Genomic DNA, 19469 nt, shown 5'->3' with positions numbered 1-19469 from the left:
CAGGCTTCGTAAAGTTAAAGCTGTACTAATATCATCTTCTCCCCAATATGCAATAGGTTTTCCGCTTAGAAAGAACTCCACTTGTGACTGAGTAAAATATTGCTTAAGGTTGTCCCTTGCAAGAGCAGTTGCTGAGGAATAAGCGTTTTCAATGATTTTATATAATGCAATTCTCTCTTCCACCCAGTTTGCCCTTTCTCGCTCCGAGTTTAACTTAATTTTCATACGATTCCCTTTCTAGCTCCCACTTTACCCTTTCTCTTGCCCACTTTTCCCTTTCTGGGAAAGCTGTGAAGAGTTACTCCTTCATCTCTTTTAGATTTATTAGAAGAACACCCATACACAGCACAGTAACAAGGCATTTCAACCAATAGTATTTAATTAGAGCACTCGGCAAATGGGACTCAACAAATAGTTAATTGGGAAGCGGAAGAGCTTCACACTGAATAGTAACACCAGCTTCCTTGTAAACTAACTGTAGATACTGGGAAACAAAGGTTGAGAGCCTGGGACGGTGTGACGTCATTAATCTCCCCATGGGTGGTCTGCGCAGTAGATGACAAATTTTGGGTCGCTGATGGATAGACCTTGACCTTGGTATAGGCTAGAGCCGGCGTGCCGAACGGAACACGGACTAAGAAGAAGAAAAAGTTAAGAAACGAAATCTATTCTTAACTACTCAAAATCTCCACAGTTCCTGGTCATAAAGACTATGATACATGATCAAGATCAAAGAAAAGCGATTGTTTGCTTGTTTATCCTTAAAATATATAGATGACAATGTGTAACAGAGCAGTCAAATAAACTGGTTTCCGAGCTTGACCTCAACAGTAACGCGATACACTTGCAATATTTTTGTTTTTTGTTCTTTCTTATTGGGTGACTCTGCTCATGGATTATAAGGAATGAACATTGTTAGGATTTTTTTAAATATATATAAATATATATATATATATATATATATATATATATATATATATATATATATATATATATATATATATATACATATATATATATATATATATATATATATATATATATATATATATATATATATATATATATATATATATATATATATATATATATATATATATATATATATATATATATATATATATATATATATATATATATATATATATATATATCAGTTAATTCTCTCACTGGGCCCCGCATTTTCTTTATGTTTGCAAATGTATTTGGTGTGGGGAGGCTTCGACCACTCCTCCATGCTGTTACTGCCTTGGGATCTTCAGACAGAACTGGAAATACTTCTTCTTTTATTGGTAGGCGCTATCCGGCTAGGAGGGGCTACCCTTTATGCTCTCCTACACCGAGTCAGACTTGCGTATCCATGACAGTACTGGGCGCGATCTCTCGGTTATCGCTCTGCTCTCTTGTGTCTGTTGCCATGGCTTGGCAACACTCGGCGTTCCTACTCTCGATTATATGTTGTTTGTGTCTACAGGCAACTTATGGGTAAGATATCTAACAGGTTGTTTGTCTTGCATTTACATTTCATATATCAGAATAATAAGAGAGAGAGAATACAAAAGTCATTCGAAAAGTGCCTACTGAGCTTCTTTGTTTCCAAAGTAAAAGCCCAGACTTCTGGTAAAACCGAAGTAATGGATTATGGGAATTAATTCCGTTTGACTTTAGACCTATTCTCAAACAACTCTCTCAACTGTTCGATTCTCTTAACCTGTTTCAAGCAATTCCTTTGGCGAAATGAAAATTGACGCGAGGAAAGTGTTATTCCATGGAAAGTTTGGACCAATTATTTTGATCTTACAATGCGTTGTGCTTTGATATACTGTCCTGTATTTAATTAATATTGAAACTATTCTGCAGTAAATATAGAAGTTAAACCCTGCTAGCCATAAAGATAAACAGAACTGGCTTCTGTTGCGACGTATTTCCTTTTTTTTTTTTTTCGGTACTGTAAGTCCATTGTTATTGCACTAAGTAAACTAATAGCAGAGAAGAAGAAAAGGTATAAAGTGTATCATGAAGACGGTCATAAATGGCTAATAGTTAATAGCAGATTAGCGTCAGTATCACTTGTTCCCTTAATCTACTTTAATAACGTATACATTTTAATTCTCACTCGGCGCATCTGCAGAATTGAAATTTAAGGCTGTCTTTGTGCGCACCGTTTACCCATCTCTATATGGGGTCGCTGTTTCGTATAAGCATTATCCATTCTCCTCTACCCTGGACATTCTGTTTTCTTAATCCTTTTCCCCGAATGTCATTTGCTACTTTACCTTTCCATCTGAACTTTTGCCTTCCCCTCCTCTTTGTATCATCCGCCTCACGTCCATGACCCATCGGCACACATGGTCTTCTCTTGCATGACATGCCCAGATCAATGCAGCCTTCTTTACTGAATTGTTTTCGACACTTCTACTTTGTCCCTCTGATAAAATAATTTCTGATCTTGTCCCTTCTCTCGACTCCACACATCCATGATCCATCTTAACATCCTCATTTCTGCCAGCCCTAACTTCTTTTCTTGAGTCTTCTTTATTGACTAGGTTTCAGCTCCGTATACCAAAGCAGGTCTGACTACGCCTTTTAAAGAGCCGTCCTTTAACCTTTGCACTAATCCTCTTATTGCATAATATTTCCGATGATCTTCTCCAGTTCATCCAATCACAGATGTTCCTACTTCCCTCTACCGACTCTTGTTATTCAAAACGATCAAAGACCGTGCCAAACATTGACCAAATAATATTCATCACTTTTAGTTCGTCTTTCATTTAAATGGTGACGGGGAAATAAGTCCTCTACTTTGAAAAGGTCAGAAGGCAGGAATTATTTTCACCAACTTTGTCGTTACATAAGTCAAAGTATTGGAATTATGATAACAGTAGGTATCTTACTCTTCATCAAAGACATTATTTTCAGTGCTTATTTTATCTTCATAATTATGATTGTTTACCAATAATAATAATAATAATAATAATAATAATAATAACAATTTTAATAATAAGGGAGTGTGAAAAGTAATACATTGCATTGCAGAAATCCTTTACATAGTATTACTTCAAAAGTAATCTCTCTCTCTCTCTCTCTCTCTCTCTCTCTCTCTCTCTCTCTCTCTCTCTCTCTTGGATATGTATGTATTTGTTTCTCTGATAGCTTCTCTTAGGTTTCCCTTCCGATATTTGAGGAGTAATTATATTTATTTGCTTTCGATCATAGATGTTAAAGTGAAAGGACTAATTTACCCCACAAATTCCAATTAATAAAAGAATAATATCATTAGAATAAGTTTAATTACTTATCTATAAAAATATATAGTAAAGTGAGTTTAATTACGATTATGTTTTTGTTTTTCTTTGTAGAGGGTACCTGATAACAACCCCGCGAGAAGTTACAGTGGGAAGCAAGACCCAGTTCTGTATCTTTGTCACGGACCCTGATGCGCCAGAGGGTAGTGTGGACGTCAGTTTCGGAGAGGATTACAGCAGGATCAGTACCACAGCAATAAATCCACCTATCATCAAGGACAATATCAAAGTCCCTGCAGGTATGTTATGATCGATATCAAAGTCCTTGCCGGCCGGTCGTGGTGAGCACCGAAGTGTGGGTTAACGGAATACTGTGATGTTTGTAAGCGTTTTCAATTTGATTGCACTTTCACTGATAGAAAATTAGTTATGTTGTGAAATGTTAGCAGTGGGATATTAAACAATCTATCATTAACATTTGATATGCTAGATTTGTTCGTAAAAGGGTTTGCTTTTTCATATAAGGATAAAAATTGCAGTCTCTGCTATGTGTATAGATACAAAAAATTTACTGAACTCTCTCTCTCTCTCTCTCTCTCTCTCTCTCTCTCTCTCTCTCTCTCTCTCTCTCTCTCTCTCTCTCTCTCTCTAAGGGGAGGTTGATTTAGTGATAATTTTATGATAATTACCTCCGCTAACGAAGTCGGAAGGTTTTGTTTAACCCCTATTTGTGTATGTTTGTTTGTGCGTGTGTGTGTGTGTGTGAATAGCTACTTGGCCGCAATTTTAATCGTAAGTTAATGAAACTTGTTATGATTAACTGTTATGTTAAAAGCTGGAAATGAAAAAAAAATTGGAAGGTCAAGGTCAAAGGTTAAGGTCACGGTCAAGCAAAATGTCCAATTCACGTAATCAGCCATAAGTTTGGACATCGTTGTCACAGAGACTTCAAACTAGGTTGGTATTTGAGTGTATGAAAATCCCCGCCAATTACTACATGTTAAGGTCAAAGGTCAAGATCGAGCCCTAGGTCAAGGTCAAACCAAAGGTCCAATCCCGGTCATCAATTTTAATCGTAAAGTAATGAAAATTGCGGAATTTAAACTGTTATGTAAAGAGCTGGAAATCATTACATTTTGGAAGGTCAAAGGTTAAGTTCAAGGACAAGGAAAACGTCAAAACCCAGTCCAAAAGGTCGAAAAATAAGCTGCCCTGGCAGAGCTCAGCGCTCTACTGAGTTCCACTAGTTATTTATATAATCAGATATTGGTCTCTCTCTCTCTCTCTCTCTCTCTCTCTCTCTCTCTCTCTCTGTATATATATATATATATATATATATATATATATATATATATATATATATATATATATATATATATATATATATATATATATATATATATATATATATATATATATATCAGTTGGCAAACAGATAAATAGTCGAGACAAAGAGTGCTAAAGAATCGACACAGAAAATAAAATACGGTAATTAAAGAAGTAATTATTCATTCGCATGAGGTTTAACAAATGATGTGGTTGTAGGAGAAGATAAAGTTGTAAACCTCACTCAATACTAGAGCCGTCAAAAGCATCCTGAGGAGGTTAAAATGACGTAAAAGAAATCGAGACCAGTGCTGCTCAACCTTGTCCAGCTTACCTTGAGCATCTATTCATTTTAGATTGATGCAGTGTATGAGTCTATGTACCGCATGCTAACCTTGCTTCTTATATCAAAGCACACATAACTGGAAAATAGATTAAATCGGTTTATAAAACTCCACATACTAGAAACTATACTAAATTGTTTTATAAAAGCATTCATCCTCGAAACTAAACTAAATTGGTTTATAAAATATCACTAAAACAAGAAACTATACTAAATTGGTTTAAAAAAGCACACAATCAGAAAATATACTAATTTGGTTTATAAAAGAACGCACATCTAAAAGCGATTCTAATTTGGTTTATGAAAGCACACACAAGTAGAAACTATACTAAATTGGTTTATAAAAGCATAGAGAACTAAAAACTATTCTAAATCAATATATAAAAGCTCACAGAACGAGAAAATATACTAAATTCTTTTTATAAAAACATGCAGAACTAGAAACTATAATAATTTGGTTTAAAAAAAAAAACTCACAAAACTAGAAAGTACAAAGAATTAGTTTATAAAATCACACAGAACTAGAAACTATACTAAATTATTTTGTAAAATTCCACAAAATAAAAACTATCCTAAATTGGTTTATAAAAGCACACGCAACTAGAAACTATACTAATTTGGTTTTTAAAAACAAATAGAATTAGAAACTATACTAAACTATACTAATTTGGTTTATAAAAGCACATTTAAGTAGAAAATATACCAAAAATATTTATATAAGCTTACAGAACTAGAAACTCTGCTAAATTGGTACATAAAAGCACAAAGAACTGGAAAGTATACTAAATATATTTATAAAAGCACAGAACTAGAAACTATACATAATTAGTTCCTTAAAGTACACAAAACTAAAAATTACACTAGACTGATTTATAAAAGCACACAGGACTGGAAACTATACCAAATTAGTTTATAAAAGCACACAAAACTAAAAACTATATTAAATTGTTTTATAAAATCATACAGAACTAGAAACTATACAAAATTTGTTTTTAAAATAAAAAAAAATTAGAAACTATACTGAATTTGATTTGAAAGCATATAGAACTAGAAACTATACTAATTTGGTTTATGAGAGCAGACAGAACTAGAAACTATACCTAATTATTTCATAAAAGGTCACAGAACTAACTACTAGACTAAATTGGTTTATAAAATCATGTAGAACTAGAAACTATACTAATTTGGTTTATAAAAGCATACAGAAATAGAAACTATGCTAAATTGATCTATAAAAGCACACATATCTAGAAACTATACTAAATTGGTTTATAGAAGCACACATATCTAGAAACCATACTAAATTGGTTTATAAAAGCATATGGAAATAGAAACTATACTAAATGGGTTTATAAAAGCACACAGAACTAGAAACTATGCTAAATTGGCTTATAAAAACAGTAATTGTTTACAACACCACGCTCTCCATTTACTCCAATATAATGCAATCCTGCAGTTCTCATCTTCTTGCACAGTAATTAGGTGGTTATTTAAATTCTGGGAAAGCAATAATTAGCAAGATAGGTTGAGGAAGGGGGAAGGAGTTATAAAAAGAAAATAGCTCTGTTTCCTCACTAAACGACTTGGAACTGACATGTCATCATCGTCAACCAAACAGAATTCGTTATGCCAGCATACATAAACAGAAGTTCGTGATGCCAGCGTATATATGATATACTGTATATTCAAAATATACTTAATTAAAAATGGATTAATTACTCAAAAGTGTCCATATAAAATGCAATTTACAAATAGTGACACTTTTGAGTAATCACTTAATTTTTGATTAAGTATATTTTGAATATACAGTATATCAAATGTACGCTGGCATCACGAACTTCTGTTTATGTACGCTGGCATCACGAATTCTCTTTGGTTGACGATGTTGACATGTCAGTTCAAAGTCGTTTAGTGAGGAAACCGAGCTATTTTCTTTTTATAACCCCTTCCCCCTTCCTCAACCTATCTTGCTAATTATTGCTTTCCCAGAATTTAAATAACCACCTGATTACTGTGCAAGAAGATGAGAACTGCAGGATTGCATTATATTGGAGTAAATGGAGAGCGTGGTGTTGTAAACAATTACCATAAAAACACCCAGAACTAAAAACTATACTAATTTAGGGGTTAAAAGCACACAAAATTAGACACTATACTAATTCAGTTTATAAAAGCTCACATAATCATAAACTATACTAATTTGGTTTATTAAAGCACACAGAACTAAAAACTCGACTCATTTGGTTTGTAAAAGCACAAATCATTAGAAACTATGCTTTATTTGTTTTATAAAAGGACACAGAATTAGAAACTATACTAATATATTCTATAATTGCTCAAAGAATTAGAAACTACTAATTTGGTTTATAAAAGAATACAAAATTAGAAACTATACTTCCTTTGTTTATAGAAGCCCGCAGAATTAGAAACTATAATAATTTGGTCTATAAAAGAACACAGAATTAGAAACTATACTGAATTGGTTTATAAAAGCATAGGATGAAGCTTATTGTAAACGTGATTGCTTGACGATCTTCTGGAAGGGGGTTCGAGACCTGCTCAAACTCTATAGTTTCTATTAGGTTAGCCAAGACACCATCCACCTGTTGAGATACTACAGCTCGAGAGGCATTGGGTCCTTTTACTGGCCAGACAGTACTACATTGTCTCCCTCTCTCTGGTTACGGTGCATTTTTCCTTTGCCTCCACAAATACTGAATAGTATGGCTTATCCTTCCCGCGTTCCACTCTGCCCTCATACACCTGACAACACTCAGATTACCAAACAATTCTTCTTCACTATAATGGTTCAGTAATCACTTTCCTCTTGGTGGGGGTACAAGAGACTTTAGCTCTGGTAAGTAGCTCTTCTCAGAGGATACTCCAAAATCAAGCCATTGTTCTTTAGTCTTGAGTAGTGCCATAGCCTCTGTACCATGGTCTTCCACTGTCTTGGGGTAGAGTTTTCTTGATTGAGGGTACACTTGGGCATACTATTCTCTCTGATTTTTCTTCCTGTTGTTAGTTTTTTGAAGTTTTTATAGTTTATATATAAAAGATCTAGTTTATTGTTGTTACAGTTCTTGAAATATTGTATTTTAATTGTTCATTACTTCTGTATTTTATTTATTTCCTTGCTTTTTTCTCACTGGGCTATTTTCCCTGTTGAATCCATTGGGCTTATAGCATCCTGTTTTTCCAACTAGGGTTGTAGCTTAGCTAGTAATACTAATTAATATATGGTCCGTCCCCAGGGCATTGTCACTATTCCTTGCCTCTGCTATTCATGAGTGACCTTTAAACCCTTTATCCCCTTACAATTTATGTGGTGTTGATGAGACAGCAGTGAACCATGAATATTCTTCTTCTTTCCCACCGTTATCCCTACATCAAGGAGTCTGTTGTCTGATGCGCCCCATCCAAGGCCTTCTGCCTTCACCCTATCTCGCTATCATGAAGATTGTACGTATACAATCTCCCTAGTTCAATATCTGAACGAAGACACATGAAAAACAGGTGTGTGAAAGTTTTCTGCAATCACTTGACAATTAACATAATTTGGATGACTGTTGGTGTAGAGTTAGGCCTTGGCGGGAAATTTAATGGACACCTGAAAGATGTTCAATATTGTCAATGCCAAATGGGTAATGGATGCATCAAAGCCTTAAACGGTCAATACCATGCGCAGTCTTACATAACTCCAGGGTGTTAGCAACAATGGAGAGCGGGTTATAAATGCTGCTAGAAAACTCTATTCAAGAACAGATTGTCGAAATCTTATAGAATATAAAACGAGTCGATGGCCGTGGAACTGGAAGATTCAATCAAAACGTCGGCAAAAGAGGAGGAAGTATAAGAATAAATTAAAGAAGAACCACAGAATTGCCTCTAGGCAATTCTCGTGGTCTCTTACCTCATTTAAGTAGCAAAAGACGCGATACTAGTTTAGTCTCAATGTAAAGCACATCATTAAAATTTCGCATTTCCAAAAAAAAAAAGAAAAAAAAAAACGTGTATATCCCGATCTTCATTCCAAAGATTAAAGAAAAAAGTAACAACAATATACTGTACAGTATAGCAATAAGGTTTGCAATGCCTGAGAAAAATATTATTTGATGATAATAACAATAATATAGTGATACTCTGTACTGACTGATTCTTGCATTCTTTGTTATAATCCATTATTATTATTATTATTATTATTATTATTATTATTATTATTATTATTATTACAATAATATATATATATATATATATATATATATATATATATATATATATATATATATATATATACATATATATATATATATATATATATATATATATATATATATATATATATATATATATATATATATATATATGAGGAAGAAATAAGACAAATAATAGTGTTGGGATTGCAAAGGCGAATTGTGTGACTTTCCTGGTGATAGACAGGAATAATCGTCTGAAAAATATTCAGATGATAAAAGAATCAGGAAAGATTCAGAGGGCATTCGTGAATGAATATTGTTACCTAATATTCATCCACGGACGCCTTCAGAACCTTCTCTGGTGCAGTCAGTCACACAAATCACCTTCGCAATGCCAACATTATTATCTGTCTTACTTTATCCTCATCGAGTGATATCATCGTAATCATAATAACAATAATGGATTATGGCAAACAATGCAAGAACCAGTCATGACATTACTATTATTATTATTATTATTATTATTATTATTATTATTATTACAAGCTAGACTACAACCCTAGTTGGAAAAGCAAGATGCCATGCAAAAAGGCTCCATCAGGGAATAATAGCCCAGTAAGGAAAGGAAACAAGGAAATAAACAAACTACAAGAGAAGAATAAACAATCAAAGTAAAACATTTCAAGAATAATAACAACATTAAATTAGATCCTTCACATATAAACTATGAAAACTTGAAAAGAAACAAGAGGAAGAGAAATAAGATAGAGCAGCAATGACTGTTATCCTTATTTATTAATATATTTTCTCAGGTATTATATATACTTTATCGCTGTAACGTATATTGATGATACCTTTTTTAATCTTTGGGATACACATCGTGATATACAGCTGCTTTATTATACTATTTTGTCATTTCAGGTCTTAATAATAAACGTAAAAATGTAGAGGCAAGTTTGTCAGAGAGAAAAAGATCTCGTGAATGGAGTTGAGATTATTCCTGTTTCCTGTCAGGTGTTAGTGAAAGAATTAAAGTAGACATGCTGAGACTAGTGATTGTAAGCTGAAATGTCTCTGAAGATACGAGGAATAAGAAACGATTAAGAATAGATGATGGATGATTAAAACGAGTTGTTATTAAGTTATTTGAGAATAATTATATCAGATAACAGACAGATGAAATAAAGGTTCAAGTCTCTGTCATGACGGAACAGGTGATGTTATTGTACTTTGCTTCAAGTGCTGTTTTCCTGGCCCTATACCACAGGGAAACCCTGTGCCCTAAAGGACCTACAAGGTCAGTTCATCGTATACATTCTTGGGTATTTAGTGTATCACATAGCATATTTCTTGTTTATCTTGAAATTCACATTATTGAAGTACTTAAAAAGCAAAAAAGTCTTCGGTTTCCTCTTGAGTCTTAATATGTTCATTCTTTCAGATGTCTAGTGGGAGCTTCGTGTATAGTCTTGGGTCCATATGCTTGAAGGCTTCAGAACATAAAGTAGACATATATCTCGTTTCTAATAATTTATAATCATTTTAACTATTCTTGTATGGAATGAAAAAGAGAGGCTAAAGTTTCATGGATAAGAGGGTTTGAGAGGGCGAGAAATATAAGTGTTTTAAGGAATAAAGTTACTGTAGAAAAAAAAGACAATAATGTCTTAAGGTTGTGCTTGTCACACGGTGAACAAGACGAAAATTAAGTGTATATAACGTCAAGCTTCACAGAACTTTTGAAAGTGGTGAAAGGAATGATTGGCAAAATGTGTAGAAATTGATGTGTGTATGCAAACAAATGATGCTACTTATAAGCAAGCTTTTTTTCAGGGTTATTTGTATATACATACTTACGTATAAACAAACACATTTTCATATAAGCTACTATATTTGAAAACTGGCCAAGCCCCAGACATGAAAAAGGACGTCTACGGCCTTTGTCCTGCAATGGACTAAAAACGGCTTCATTTGTTGTGTATGTGTGTGTGTAATATATATATGTGTCTATGTGTATATGCAATAAAAAGCATTTTCACTTCTAGAAAGCTTCAAATGTAGAAAGGAGGCGAACGAAGACAGAAATTTCAGCATTATAAACTACATTTATTTAGATCACCGAGAGCTTTCAAGACGTCAGCTATCCCACCATCAGGTCTAAAATTAGAAAAAAATGGTGATATGGGACCTGAAATAAACAACTAAAATTGCAAGTTTGCACAGATCACAGAAAAAAAAAAAAAAAAAAAAAACATAAAAATAGGTGACGTTGACACAAAAAGAAAGACATTCGATTTGCATCTGATCAAGACTCCCGATTCCGATCCAGATTACGTTCAAAATTGTGAAAACTTTCAATCCGGATCTAGAGTTCGGATCATATCCTAAAGTTAATGGAGTCGTCCATGACCTAAGATCTATCAGTGGTGAAAATTTCGTATAAATCCGTCGAGTAGTTTTAACTTAATCTTGTCCACAGACAGAGAGGCACACAAATAAACAAATAAACTGACTCGATTTTATAACCTTGGCGGAGGTAATAACACAAGCTTTCAGTGATGAAAGATCACATACTGATTCATTTTGCTGTATATTGCACGATATAATGTATATAGTGCAAAATATAGATAGGACCAAATTCTTACCCTATTTACCACACTAATGAGCGTGAATCAAAATTGGCCTCAAATATATGCCAATTTATGTTGTTGTTTTTCTGGTCGTTGTAGCAGCCCGGCCAAACTAACAAATCTTTCCTCAACATTATTATTGATAGAGTTTGTCTGGAAAGAAAAGAGACATTACATTCAAACTAAACATTTATTGCTTTGAAAAAAGTATAAGTCAAACATCCAGACTAGAATAACGAAAAGTGTAAATAAACTTTGTAAAATCAAATAAATTGAAACCTTCAAAAATAGGCAATACAATTGTTAACAAGATTTAGACACTATTCACATTTTCTCAGTACACGAATATACATAACTCAATAAGAAATAAAAAAAGTATTACCAAAACTTGTTTCTAAAACTACTAAGATTGACCAAATTCACATGAATAAATGACTTACTTATTCCCTTGATATGCTACACCGTACATCAGATCAACATCATCTTTATCAAGACTAATGATAGAGTATTGTGCATACCAGAAGTGAACAAGATACAAGACAAAATAACGGATTTTGAGCGAAGCGAAAAATCTATTTTTGGGTGAAGTAGCCATGTCGTCCTGATGGAAGTTCCTATTAGGTAGCTTTCTAGGGTATATTTGACTACAGTGATATTCCCAGAGAATTTTACCTTAAGGTATCCAGAATTCTAACTCCTGGAGCGAATATCCCTAAATAATCTCACAGGGATATCACATAATATCAGAGGACGTATTCTTGACATGTCACATAGCTATCTTCGCCCCGAACAGTATTAACGCTTCGAGGGGGTATAGTGACAAGAATCTGAAATGAGAATGAAAAGAGAGCCGCTCATAAGGCCTCTCTCCTATTCCGTTTCCAGTGTGTATCTGATGAAGGCGGTAGCACCCTCTTTATTCCTTGTAGTGATATACGAGGTGTTACAGATACTGTATTGTAGGGAGGGGTCAACAGGCCCTTTTACAATAAAAGGAAGGGCGGGTCCATCAGGACGACATGGCTACCTCACCCAAAAATAGATTTTTCGCTTCGCTCAAAATCCGTTTTTTTGGCTCAGGCCATGTCGTCCTGATGGAAGTTTACCAGAGCATTACTGTATCTGTGGATTCTCAATCAGTGCCGTACTCTCAAGAAAGTATTTTCCTGGTCCGTCTAGACCTAGAGACCTATGATGTTACCGTCATACATCATTTCATCTAAGCATGAACTATGTTAGTGCTTCCTGCCCCCTACAGGGAAGAGACGCACTAGACTCTGGAAAAAGTCTCGAGGAGTATATGAAAATTTATGGATGACAAAATGACAAGCTTGTATAGTGGTCTCGCCCTATACAATATGAAGCAAAGTTTGTATAAGAGTCACCAATGTCAGAATGAATTTGTGACACCTTCCCCAATGTGACGACTCTTATAAACTACTGGATAATGGTTGTATCCGCATAGAAACAAATTTTGCCTCTTTGCCACCAACCCGTTAGGATACCACGTCAACCCTTCCAAGGAAGGGTTAGAGTGAGTGGACTTTTGCTTGAATCAGGGAACAGTCTCGAAAGACATACCATGATAAAAATATCCATATTTTAATCTTAATGCTCAGTACATTTCTAATAAAATGAGTGTGGGCGAATAAGACGCAGGGTTCACTATGAACTAGTTTATTAAAATTTAATAAACGTACATATCAGATCAACATTTATAAAATTTATAAAATGTGGATGATATGCGTAAAAGCATAAAGGAAAACAGTCAACAGAAAATATTGTTTCATCTACTAGGAAACAGATTTGCCACTTTAATTGAATTATTAATAATAATGATATAGTCTGTATACTGTTTACATACACTAGCGTAAAAAACGCTTCGCACAAGTGTCCGTATATGCTATAGATTACCGACATCAATGGAACAGTTCGTAAGGACACTTTCGTGGCCTATCGCTCAGCGTTTAGTAACATACAGTGACTACACGCACACCCTCTTAATTAATCGTCACAAATTAATTACACTGTTCCTCGCAGACTTAAAACAGAAGGTTAAAGAATTCTACTTGCTGCTACCACAGATCTCATAAGTTACTCCACTTGATTTGCATAGAACATAAAGAACGCCTTGGATGACTACCAGCCGGTGTGCCAACAAGGATGTTCAAACTCCATATAATTAAGGAAATTTTATGGAAGAGGCAACTTTCCTCGGATCATGACTAACGGGTGTACTGTCTGGATCCGTTCTGCGAATAACACGGGTGAATTTCGCCCATAGTTATAGATAACTTTGAGCCCAAGGTTTCTCTTCTGAACAGCTGTCCTCCCATAAAGTCTGAAGTTCTATGAAGATAGACCTTTAGGCACTCCACTGGACATAGAGATGCATCTTCCTTCAGAGGGCAGAGTCTCTAGGGACCCCACCTGTTGATGGGTAGCTTGTTCCTGGAAAGAAATGTTGGGTCTGGAAATAGATTCAGTTCTCCCATCAAGAACTGGACGTGGCCTTCCTCTCTAGAGAGAGCCACTATTTCATAACTCTGGCCCCCAAAGCGAGTACAAACAGAAATATGACTTAAATTCAAAACTTTCTAAGCACATTCCTCATTGTTCATTATTTATACACAATGAGGAATCATATCTAATGACCATGCAAAGGGTCTTTGGAAGCGCTGGAGGGCTGGTTCATTAAGAACGTCGTAAGAAAGGTCAACCTGTAAGGCATATGTTATCTGACTTGTCAAGGCAGGCTTGAACAACAGAATTGTGTTGGCTGCTAAACCTTGCTCATGAAGGTGAATGAAGAATGATAAATAGGAATCTGTCGGGATTTCTCTCGGTTTCTTCGCCTTGACAAAGGATAGCTATCTCTTCCCTGAAGCTTCATAATGTCTTCTGGTTTCCTCCAAAAGTCTAAACGGACTTTTAAACACCGAATCTTTTTCTCATCGTTAAGGAGACAAAATCATGAGATGTAGGTTCCGTGTTTTCTGTGAAGGAGTGAAGACAGTCGACTTCTGGAGAAAGACGAGACTTTTTGATGTTGATCTTGAATCCCAGATGTTCCAGGAACTGGATCACTATCTTAGAAGCTTGCATGCATTCTGTCCTGGATGCTGCCCACACCAGCCAGTCGTCCAAGTAGGCTACTACTTGGACCCCCTTTAGGCGTAATTGATGGACGGCTGCGTTCGCGAGCATCGTGAAAATCCTTAGGGCTATGTTTAGCCCGAAAGGCATGGCTCTGAAGGCGTAAAGTTTTCTATGTAACTTGAAGCCTAGGTAGGAGGAGAGGTGACGATTAATTGGAACGTGCCAATAAGTGTCAGACAAGTCTATAGAGACAGTATATGCCCTTCTGGGCAGTAGGGTCCTTATGTGCTGAAGCGTGAGCATTCTGAACTTGTAGTTCACTATGAACTTGTTGAGTGACGACAAGTCTAGAATAACTCTGAGTTTTTCTGAGTCTTTCCTTGGAACACAAAACCGCCTTCCTTGGAATTTTATGGACTTAACCTTCCGGATTACTCTTTTGTCTAAGAGTTCTCGGACATATTCCTCCAGAACGGGGGATGAGTGTTGGAAGAATTGAGGAAATTGAGGCGGAGGACTGCTCCAGCTCCAACCTAGTCCATTTTTAATTAGGCTGTGGGCCCAGGGATCGAAGGTCCAGCAATCCCTAATTAGCTGTAGTCTCCCTCCTACTGTAAATATCTTACTTCTGCTGTTGTGGATCTGAGGCCTTGCCTCCTTGACAATGTCCTCCCCTGTATCCCCTTCCTCTTGAAGGTCGTCTAGAAGAACCTCTGGCTGTTCCTCTAGCTCTCGAACGAAAGGAGGAAGTCTGCCTTTCGAAGGCTGGGTTAAGAACTGGCGACTGTGTCGCCACTTGTTGAGGTACCAGCTGGTACGTGGTTGGAGGTTGTGCCACTATCTGAGGCACCGCGGTCACAGGAAGTTGTTGTTGTTGCTGTCGGTAGGGTTTAGCCGGCCGAGAGGATGGCCTAGGCCTTTTTGTCTTCCTCTTGGGTTGGAGACCCTCATCTGGAGAAGACTTTCTCTTGAGATCTAAGCCCCACTTTTTGAGAAGGTTCCTATTCTCTGTGGCAGCCTTGTCTACTACCTCTTTAACCACTTCATTGTAAAAGAGGTCTTTACCCCAAATACGAGAGGAGATCAGTTTCCTCGGGTCGTGCCTCACCGCAGCCGAGGTGAACACGAACTCTCTACAGGCTCTCCTAGCTTTAATAAAGCTATAGAGATCCTTCGTAACTGTGGCCAGATGGGTTTTGGCCACCACCATGAGCATGTCCTGGATCTTGCGGGCACTTGCCATCGTTTCTAGTGTTGTTTGCAACGACATCGATGCCGCAAGTCTTTCCTTTGACTCTTGCTCTCTACGCAAGAGAACCTCCGTCAGTTTTGGAAGTGCCTCTCCGAACTGGCGTTCAGCAATATCAGCTTCCAGCTTCCCGACTGAGAAGATGGGGTGTACGTCCTTCCAGTCTTCTTGGTCCAAGGGCAAGGTCAGAGATAACGGCTTGCACTCTTCCAAGGAGGGGTATGGTTTCCCTGCCTCCACCGCCTTTAAGGCTGCCTTATATCCCTTTTCCAAGAAGGGAAAGGCTCTGGTAGGAGGGGCCACAAAGGAGGGAAGCTTCTTACTCAAGGCAGGCACCTTTGAGTTAGTGAAGCCCCTCTCTTTCATCGAGCTCGCTAGTAACGTCTGAGCTTTACTATGGTCACAAACTATGACCTCCTTCGGCTCCGTCTCCTCCTTTGAGGCTGGCTCCTTCCTAAGACAGACATAGCAGTCCGGATAAGAATCTTTGTTGGGCCAATATTCCACTTCTTCCAGGGGAATTGCTCCCAACTTTTCTGAGATCACGATCTTCCCGGTTGTCATTGGCATGTGTTCAGTATACCTCCAAGGATTAGTATCTGAGCACAAAGGAAGATCCTTCACGCTGAGCCGCTTCTGGGGCCCACATGATGCTGCAAGTCTACGTATCTCCAATTTCATTGCAGCTTCCTTCTCATCATTCTTTCTTTGAATTTGTTGGATCATCTCAACAATGGAAGAAAGAGTCCTTCCCAGTTCATCTGGGATAGCAGACGATGTTGACGGAATAGGTTCTGGGTCCGGAACCAATGTAACCGACACTTCGTCGATTTCTTCCTCTTCTACTTGAGGAGCCTGGAACAGCTCCTCCTCCTGACCTTCTCCTAGAAGGTCCTTCTCAGAAGAATCCGACACCTCCGACATCCTATCGTCCAATTGGATGTCTTGAAGGGCGGCTGAGACTTCAGAATCTACCGGATTCTGGGCAGTTGGTATCTCCACCTGAGGCTAGGGGATGATTGCATCAGCCGATGCTTTAGGGAAAAGGTAGGCCCTCATCTTCTCATTTGGAAGGTAGGGACCTGAGGTGTTTTTCTGAAAACCCCTCACCCAGGATCGTAACGTTTCCCTGGCAGCATCCCTTGACTCCGTTGACTTAGGGTCGTCAAAAGCCTCGGTAATCAGGTTAGAACAAACTGTACAAACTTGAGGGTCCCAATAGCGAAGATCACCTCTGGAGGCTGCGCATGCTGCGTGCCTCCTGCAATATTGATGTCCACAGGAGTTCTTACTGCGGACATTACAGAACACACTCCCACACTTCGGATGGTCCTCCTGTAAAGAGAAGAAAAATCCATGAGTATCAAGTGAAGGCTTTCACTTATATTGAGACATTTAGCTTGTATAGAAAAGCTATAAAAGAAAGAAGGAAAGACATATACTTGTATTTCCTGTCCAGTCAATTGCTGAAACCTCCCGAGATATTAAAACTAAGGTTAATTCTATTCTAGAATACCTTATGTAATTTCCTAAACGGAAATTTAAGGTGTAGTTCACACCTTGAGATAAAGTTTTAATATACGGGATAGAAAGAATACAAAAAGAACTTACTTTCTATGTATTGTACGTTCTCAACAAAAGGCTGTACAAGATAACATTAAAAATGATGAAGAAATTTTAGTGTTATCACAAGCACTGTACAGCAGTTTCTTCTAATGCAGTGTGTACTACACAACGAATACAACAACTACTGTACATCACATGCTGTTGTGCCGGCGTGCGCCTGCACGTGCCGGCCGGCAACTACCCCTGTATAGTTCAAAGATATACTATCTTTAACTAATAGGCGGCAGCCCCCTGATACGCGACTGTGTGCCGGCCGGCAATCATTGCCAGCCGACGGCTGAAAACACTAATACCCGGCTGCCGGCTGCTAATCGTAGTGGCCAGAAGATTCGGGCTGTGTTTCCACTGCCGGCCGGCAAAGGTAATAAAACCCATGCCCGCCGACAGTAGCCAAGAACCAGAGAACCTCCACCTGCTCAGCTGTCGGCTGTGAAGCCGGCAGCCGGGTTAGGGGTGCAACACAATAGTCAGAGAAACAGTATGGATGTAAGGTTATAAGGCGGCATTGCCGTACGACCTTCCATCCAGAAAGAGTGAACTTATGGAAGGGGAGAATGTAGCATTCAGGCTTCCAAATAATCCATAGCCTGCCGGGCTATACTGGCAGACATGGAAGGGAGACCAAGGGAGGTCTGGGGTTCACTCTGCAAAGAAAAAAGGGGTCTCTGCCGGCCGACACGTAGTGCCAGCCGGCAGAGAGCTGAGCCTGTCCTCCATCCTAACCTATACTAGGTATGGAAGTAGGACTGCGGCCAAAAGAAAATAAAAGAAAGAGAGGTGGTGAAGGGATAAGGGTCCTATAAACTTCGTTCTAGCAGGAGACACACTCAGCCGTTAGGGAAGCTCATCCAAACCAAGAGTTTTCTATTAGGGAGAAAGACTGGCAATACTTGCTAACCTCCTCCCAACCAGATCAAAGTTAGGTGAAGTTATTTCGCCGGGCAACAGAGAAAACTCATTCTCCAGCCCAAGAAAAACAACACAGGACAGTCTGCTAGGCCACTAGAGGAAGGAATCATCCTTCCAACATGGACTAGGGAAGCAAAGCTTCCTGTGTCCGCCCCTAACCTAGCAAAGGAGACTCTTTCTCTATGCTAGGAAGAAGCAGACCACAGACTAGAAACTCTGATGTTCTGCCCTAACCCAAAAAACCAGTCACTCTGGTTATCAGGTCAGGACAGACATATCCTAGAATAGTTATATCTGAATTATTATACAGATAGGACCACTAGGATTAAGCCGAAGGCTTACAGAGGGAGAGAGGGATTGAACTTAGCCTCCGGAGGAGAAAAGAACAATCGGGGATATGCGAAAGTATACTACTGTACCTAGAATACTAGACTAGGTAAGACGAGAATCGATTACCTAAATCACCGAAACTCTCTCGTATACAATCTGGGAAAAAACATTCAACAATGTCTTACATGTATAAAATATTTGCCTATAACTTCAATAATATAACATTCGGAAAAACTTATATCATGCATTAAAGTACTAGTGCCAGACGTCTAGGCTACGAAGCCTCACGAAGGGCAAGATCGGTACCTCGACCCGTGTCGAAATCACCGAGCTAAAACTGATGGTATAATATAAGCATTCCTAGCGGAGCTAAATAGCTAAATTATTAAAGCGTAACAAACCGGGAACGTCGCTCCAGCTAACTAAATGACCCATAAGAGCGAGCGATAGCATCCAGGATGCCTTTGGTAGGCAACAGCTCTTGTTTACGTTAAAATCACTTTTGATTTAATTCAA

General features: G+C 37.6%; 1 protein-coding gene across 1 annotated transcript in view; it reads left to right on the top strand.

The window, feature by feature from the left end:
- Positions 1 to 1321: 1321 nt before the first annotated feature.
- The window catches only part of LOC137647003 (alpha-1-inhibitor 3-like), a 99913-nt gene continuing 81765 nt past the window's right edge, over positions 1322 to 19469 (top strand). The window contains exons 1-2 of the mRNA XM_068380110.1: positions 1322 to 1485; positions 3360 to 3544. Coding sequence (XP_068236211.1) covers positions 1361 to 1485; positions 3360 to 3544 — 310 coding nt within the window. The 5' untranslated portion in view covers positions 1322 to 1360. The remainder of the gene's footprint in view (positions 1486 to 3359; positions 3545 to 19469) is intronic.

This window comes from Palaemon carinicauda, chromosome 9 (assembly GCF_036898095.1).
Source record: "Palaemon carinicauda isolate YSFRI2023 chromosome 9, ASM3689809v2, whole genome shotgun sequence".
Taxonomy (NCBI): Eukaryota; Metazoa; Arthropoda; class Malacostraca; order Decapoda; family Palaemonidae; genus Palaemon; species Palaemon carinicauda.
This window is presented reverse-complemented; position numbering and strand designations above follow the sequence as displayed.